The 7,457-nt window shown below is 39.4% G+C and overlaps 1 protein-coding gene across 1 annotated transcript in view; it reads left to right on the top strand.

The window, feature by feature from the left end:
* The window catches only part of BBS7 (Bardet-Biedl syndrome 7), a 111,699-nt gene that overhangs the window by 72,616 nt on the left and 31,626 nt on the right, over window positions 1-7,457 (top strand). The window contains exons 14-15 of the mRNA XM_007946448.2: window positions 5,211-5,350; window positions 6,980-7,144. Coding sequence (XP_007944639.1) covers window positions 5,211-5,350; window positions 6,980-7,144 — 305 coding nt within the window. The remainder of the gene's footprint in view (window positions 1-5,210; window positions 5,351-6,979; window positions 7,145-7,457) is intronic.

Raw genomic sequence — 7,457 nt, 5'->3', positions numbered from 1 at the left:
AGGTTTATATATGGAAGGGAACTTTCTTTGTTGGTTACCGGGGGTGGGAGGGTAGGGTAGGAAGGGAACACTGCAAAAAAAAAAAAAAAATGCATTGACCCATGTCACTTTAGTTTTGTGTATTTCACTGTACATAAATTATATTTCAATAAAATGCAATTTAAAAAAAAATACACAAATAGCAGCAGACAAACTAGATGACTAAGACCTTCCAAAAATTAAACATGTATGCACATCAAGACTTCACCAAATGAGTGAAAAGAGAACCTACAGACTGGGAAAAATATTTTTGCCAACAATATATCAGACAAGGGACTAATCTCTAAAATTTATAGAAAACTTCAACACCTCAACAACTAAAAGTCAAAGAATCCAGTTAGACAATAGGCAGAGGGCATGAATAGACACTTCACCAAAGATTCATTTAGGAGGCCAACAAACTTGAAGAAATGTTCACAAGCATTAACCATTTGGGAGCTGCAAAAATTAAAAAAAAAAATGAGATATCATCTCACCTCATCATTCACAAAACAAAACAAAACAAGAGAACAACAAATGCTCATGAGGGTGTGGAGAGACTGGAACCTTCACACACTGCTAGTAGTGCTATAAAATGGTACAACCACTGTAGAAAACGATACAGCATTTCCTTAAAAAGTTGGGAACAGAAATACCATATGATCCAGCAATCCCAATACTAATTATATATCCTGTGTTAGGCTGGGTTCTCTAGAGAAACAAAAACCAGTAAAGCTATATAGAGAAATTTATCTTAGGAAAATGGCTCACACACTTATAGAAGCTGGCAAGTCCAAAGTTCCTGGATCAAATGTCAATCTGGAGGCTTTTCCACGTCAAGCTGGAGGCTTTTCCCAACTCTTGCAACTGCAGGGGCTGAGGAGCTGAAGGCTGGCAGGCAGTACACCGGCCGTTGAGTCCAACGAATGACGAATCTAAGATTTCCAGGCCAAGTGGTGGACTGTTCACTCATGGACAGTTGTAGGCAGCACAACAGAATCCCAACAGAAGAATGGCTCTCTTCCCAGGATGTCCTTGGATGTACTGGAAGCAGGCCACACCCCTAGGAAAACTCCCTTTCAACATACTGCCTGCTCAAAACATAAATCATCTGATCCCATCATGGGAATAACCACATCACAACAGCTTAAACCACACAGAATTGTGGTCCAGCCAAGTTGACAGACAGCTCCAACTGCTGCCCTGACAGATACCTAAAATGTGGAAACAGGAGTGGAGTGTGTCTTGACCCAAGACCCTGGCAGAGAGACCTCAGCATACGGCATGACAGATGGCAGGACAGACAGCAAGAGACTGGCATGAGACACAGCAGGAGTAGAGCCCAGACCAGCATGAGAGACGGCAGGAGCAGAGCCAAGAGAACTGGCATGAGACAGCAACAGCCTTACCAGCTCACAGAGGAGAAAGCCGGGTGCCATTGGGTAGACGGCTTCCTGGCAGAGTGGGTTGCCTTCGGGCATTAATTGGTAGAAAAGACCATCATAAAATGGAGTAGCAGGTTGGTCGGCCCACGGAGCAAGAAAGCCAAGTGTCTTTTGGGCAGAAAGATTTCTGGAGGAGTGGGTTGCCCTTGGGCATTAATCAGCAGAAGTGGAGAGTCCAAGGAAATAGAAACAGAGCTGCCTCAGCCTTAAAGGTAGGACCATGGCCTTTGGGGGTGGAACAATCACAGCCCCCTAGGTTTCAAAGAGCCAGGCCTTCACCAACTTGGTTCTGGAGTGTGGGACTGCTCGTTCATGTGAGCCAGTGGGATGGAGCCATAGCCACTGCCCAAGGCTGAGGGGGTGGGGGCTGCCATGCCCAAGAGGGAGAGAAATGGGCCTGCCAGACCAAGGGGGTGAAGTCACCATGTAGAGGAACTAGGGGACTGGAACCACCCAGTGAGAGAGATCTGTACAGATGCCACCCAATGAAGATCTGTACAGGTGCCAAGTTGACAAGGGGTGGTATTGTGGTGGTTATGTTTTTGTGTCAACTTGGCTGGGCCTGGTTGAGTGGCTGGGCAGCTGGTGGTAGTTATTCCCCATGATAAGACTGCAGTCAGCTCCATGGTGGGACCTTTGGGATATGGTCTGCTTCCTGTATTTAAGGAGAAGCCTTGGGAATGGTCTCTAGCCTATGGCATGCTTGGATCCTGCATGTAGCCGTGTCGTTGCTCAGCAGCCTGCCATGCTCTGCCGACCTTGGGACTTACAGTGGACTTAAGTTAACGGCCTGCCGTGTGGTTTGGTAACATCGGGACTGTGCCTTTTTACTTGTCAACCTTGGGGCTTCTTAGCCTCAGCAGGAAGCAGCTGTCTGAGTGAAGAAATGCCTCTAGCTCCAGTGGGCCGGGAGCAGGAGGCAGAACTGGACCCCAAAGTTGAGGGGCTTTCACCCAGCCTCTAGAGCCTGGCACTTTGAACTTGGACTTAAAGCCTCCAAATTGTAAGAATAAACTCCTGTTTGTTAAGGCCATTCCATTTGTGGTATATTCTTGTCAGAGCAGCACTAGGTAACCAGAACATATCCTACAGAAATAACTGCCATGACACCAACAGATACATGCATACCCATGTTCATCACATTACTATTCACAATAACAAAAAGATGGAAACAATCTAAGGTGCCCATCAATGGATGAATGGAAAAACTGTGGTACATACATAAAATGTTGTTGTTGTTATATGCTGTTGAGTCAGACCTGACTCATAGCAACTCCTCCTTGGGTTTCTGAGGCAATATCACTATGGAAGTAGATTGCTCCATCTTCCTTCCGAGGAGTGGTTGATGGGTTTGAACCGCCAGCCTTCTGGTTAGCAGTCAGGTGCCTTGGCCACTAGACTATGTAATGTTAAAGAATAATGATGAGTCTGCATAACACCTCATAACATGGATGAACCTGGAGGACATTATGCTGAGTAAAATTAATCAATCACAGAAGGAGTAATATGAGACCATTACTATAAAAGTCAAGAGAAGATTTACACAGAGAAAGAAACATTCTTTGAAGTTTATCAGCGGTGGGAAATGAAGGGAGAGTAAACTAACTAGAAAAAATAGATGTGTATTAACTTGGGGAAGTCAGCACTAAATGATCAAGGTATAGGAAAACACTGGAGGAATACAAGAGTTAAAGGAAAAAAAAGGTAAATACTGTCACATACACAATCCTGCAATAATTGTAATAACAATATGACTGTATTCATAGACAGACACTACTAGCTGAACGTGTGTGGGAAAGTGAATGGTACTATACCCATTATATGGATAGGTCATTTCTACATATGTCTTTATATGCGCTGCAAATACATCCATGAATATATTAAAGCATACAGGGGCAAGTTATGAAAACTTCTTAGCTGTAACCAACCAACCACCTTGAGGGAATCAGTTACTAGATCAGCCATAGTCCCAGGGGACATCAAGGTCAATTGGCCTAACATAGTCCACAAAGATCCTACTTTGGTGTGTAGTGACTAGGGTCTTAAAAGCTTGTGAGTGGCCATGTAAGGTGTAACTATTGGTCTGTCCCTGTCCAAAGCAAAGAATAATGAAGAAAATCAAAGATACATGCAAATAATCAGTTCAAAGGAATAATGGACTATGTGAACTTCAGCCTCTGCAATCCTGAAAGCAGAAGAACTAGATGCTGCTCAGCTACCACTGCTGACCACTTTTAAAGGAATCACAACAGAATATCCTGAATAGGGTATTAAAAAAATGTGGAACAAAATTCAAAATCATAAAAATGAGAAGGCTTACTGGTCAGATAGACTGGTGAAACTCCTGAGACTGTGGCCCTTAGTTACCTTTTAAGGGAACTGAACTCACCTTCTTGGCTCAACTTTCATCCAAACTATAGACAGGCCTATAAAGTGAATGGTAATGTCAGGGAAGTACACACCTCTTAGAACAATCAACCATACAATATCAAAAGGGCAGCATTTGCCCAGGGATAAAGCTCAGAAAGCTGGGATAGGTGAAAAGATGATTGGACATGGTACACATAAAAGGGAAAAGTGCTGTACCAGTGGGTTGACTGCAATCAGTGTCACAAAATAATGTGTATGAATTGTTGAATAGAAAACCAATGTGCTCTGTAAGCCTTCACCCAAATCACAATAAAAAGTTAAAAAATTAACCTTTAAAATATGTAGCATCATCATATAAATATTTTTATTCCCTTTCTATAATTATATCATTATAAATACGTGTTCTTTCTGTATTTTTAGTTTTTATCTTTTCTTACTCTTTTATCTATCTTCTTTCCCTATTCAGTACAGCATTTGAAAAATAGCTTGCTGTAAGCTTTTATTTATTTTACCCATTTAGATAAAACATACTTTCCTTACATGCCAGGAAAAGTGTGAATTAAACCATTGCTTCGATTAGAGAATTAGTTTGATGTAGTATAAGAGGTACTTTGATTCACCCCATGGATGTGGGACAGACAGAAGAGCTGGAAAGGCAATAGAAAGGAAAAGCTGAACAGCTTACCAGTGCCTCTAAAATTAAGTCTTCACAGTTAAGTGAAATACTAAGTGTTTTGAAATCCCAGTCAAGCAGCCATATTCAAAGTAGCCCAAAAGAATCTTCTAATGCAAATATGTCATAACTACATTATTGTTATGCTCACATGCATTCATGGAAAATCAACAATTAAGTTCTTGGAAACATTTTTTGTTAGTAGATTTTTATAATAGTTTTAGGAATCAACTCAATGGTAATTGAGGTTTTTTTTTTTTGTATATGCCATAAACCCACATTTCTGAGAAAATGAGGTATTCCACATAAGTTTCAGTTACTTGGAAAACTCATTTATCCCTTCAACAAAAATGTCTCGACTTTAGCTATTTTTTGTGTGACTCTTTATAAAATATATACCTTTGTTTTTGGATGTAACAGGGTAGAAAGAGTATATGGAATGGAGTAGCATTGGTAAGTATGGATAAATAACTGAAAATATGAGGTGGAGATAACTCTTACATTGATTTTTCTATTACTGACAAAATCTTTTAAATTTTTCTTTAGTAGTAAAAATTAGTTGTTTAATAGAATATCATTATTTTCTTCCAAATATTACAGAAAAGATAAAGCATGAAAGTAATTGATTACCTGTGTTAAACATTTTAAAGATAATTTATGTTCCTAGATTACTCTTATTTATTTCTTCTTTTGAATTGAATCAGATTCGCTCAATTGAAGGGCAGTATGGCACACTTCAAGCATATGTGACCCCAAGAATTCAACCCAAAACCTGTCAGGTCCGCCAGTACCAGATCAAACCCCTTTCACTTCATCAAAGAACTCACTCTATTGATCATAGCAGGTAGGACAAAGGGTAGAGCAGTTTATTTTTAGAATATTACACAATTCAGATAAAGTATTTTTACGGTGTAAATTCTGACCTGTTTTAAAAAGAAATATTTTAAATACTATAAATTTAATATTTCTAATAAATATTAGAAAATTCATTTTCATATTTTAGAGACTAGTTTGAGTTGGACTTTCCTATTGTTTTTGGTGGCACAAATGGTTAAACGCTCGACTGCTAGCCAAAAGGCTGGCAATTGGAAAGCATGCAGAGGGTCTGGGAATAAAGGCCTGGTGATTTGCTTCAAACGTGATGGAGCAACTCACCACTGTACCTGTGGAGATGATAACAGCAACCCCAGAGCAACTGTCAGCTTCCTTTATTCTATAGTCTATTAAAATTCCTTCTCAATCTTTAATCCTATCAAGTTTAGATTTTGTTATTTCTGCATAATTATCCATGTGATTTGTTTGAAATATATGTAAAAAATGTATTTTTTTTTTAATAGTATGATTTTGCAGTATAGGAAGTATTAACCCATATCCCTTAAGACAAGAAAGTACTATTCTATAACTTGTCCAATAGCACACAGTAAATAGTGGAACAAGGTTTAAAATCCATGTCTGTCTTATTCCCAGAGCTCCTGGGAGCTCTGGTGGCATAGTGCCTAAGGCATTTGATTGCTTACCAGGAAGCTGGCAGTTCAAACTCACCAGCCACTTCTCGGAAGGAAGATTGGGGACTCTACTTCCATAGTGATACTGCCTTGGAAACCCAAGGAGGGGTCACTAGGAGTCAGAAATGACTTGACAGCACTAAGTTGAGCCTTACTCCAAAGCCTCACCCATTGCCTTCACATTAGGTTGATTCTTTTCTTAAGGAGACTCTTGTGTGAGTATGTTTTATACTTTATATAGAATTATTAGATGAACTTTTCATAAATGAAATCAACCTGAGTAAACGGTTTTATTTGTAAAGCATGTTATAATAATAATCATAAAAAAATCATGCCACTTGACTGAATTGTAAGACATCTAGCACAGACAAAGCATTAAAGTCCTTTTTTTCTTTTTCCATGAAATTGAAATATTCATTTATTTGGCATGTAAGATTACTGAGAAAATTAAATGAATTCTTTTATATTTGTTTAAACTCACTGCCATTGAGTCGATTCTGACTCATAGCCACCCCCATTGGGTTTCTGAGGTGGTAAATCTTTACAGAAGAAGATTGCCTTGTCTTCCTTCCGTGGAGTGGCTGGTAGGTTTGAACCACCAACTTTCTGGTTAGTAGTCAGATGCCTTAGGCACTGAGCCACGAGAGCACCTTTACGTTCATTTGTTGTTGTTGTTGTTGTTATGTGCCGTCGAGTCAGCCCTGACTCATAGCGACCCCTCCTTGGGTTTCCGAGGCAGTATCACTACGGAAGTAGGATTGCCCAACCTTCCTTCCGAGGAGTGGCTGGTGGGTTTGAACCGCCAGCCTTCTGGTTAGCAGTCAAGTGCCTTAGCCACTATGCTACCAGAGCTCCTTTACGTTCATTTAGCTACTCTTATAAAATTTTACTTGTTCGTGTATTGTGTGTATATAGTCTACATTCAGATATTCTCACACACAGATGTGTGCTCTGTTGCTAAATTGCAGACCCATGAATACACTGACTCTAACAGGCCAGTTCAGTTTTGCTGAAGTTCACTCTTGGATGGTTTTTTGCCTTCCGGAAGTTCCTGAAAAACCTCCAGCAGGAGAATGTGTGACATTTTACTTTCAGAATACCTTCCTGGATACACAACTTGAGAGTAACTACAGGTAAACCATACTTACTACTGGTTCACAACTATTGTTTTTATGTAAATAAATGGAGCTTTTACATTTTCATTTGCTTTAATGTGATTGAAAACCTAGACCATTCAAGAATCTATTGAAAATCAAGTAGAATTAATGAGTTTAGCATACTGAATAAAGATGAATATGCAAAGATCAATCAATATCTTTCATAATTTCTCAACAATAACCAGTTAGAAAATACATTGTTTCAAAAGATACATTTTGGAATATCAATAACAATTAGAAAATAGCCACATAAAAGTCACAGGAGAATAGTCTTAACTATAAATATATA

The sequence above is a fragment of the Orycteropus afer genome, unplaced genomic scaffold, assembly GCF_000298275.1.
Source record: "Orycteropus afer afer isolate SDZICR_OR568_19922 unplaced genomic scaffold, OryAfe1.0 scaffold00162, whole genome shotgun sequence".
Classification (NCBI taxonomy): Eukaryota; Metazoa; Chordata; class Mammalia; order Tubulidentata; family Orycteropodidae; genus Orycteropus; species Orycteropus afer.
The sequence above is the reverse complement of the archived record's forward strand: the minus strand, read 5'-3'. Positions and strand labels throughout refer to the sequence as shown.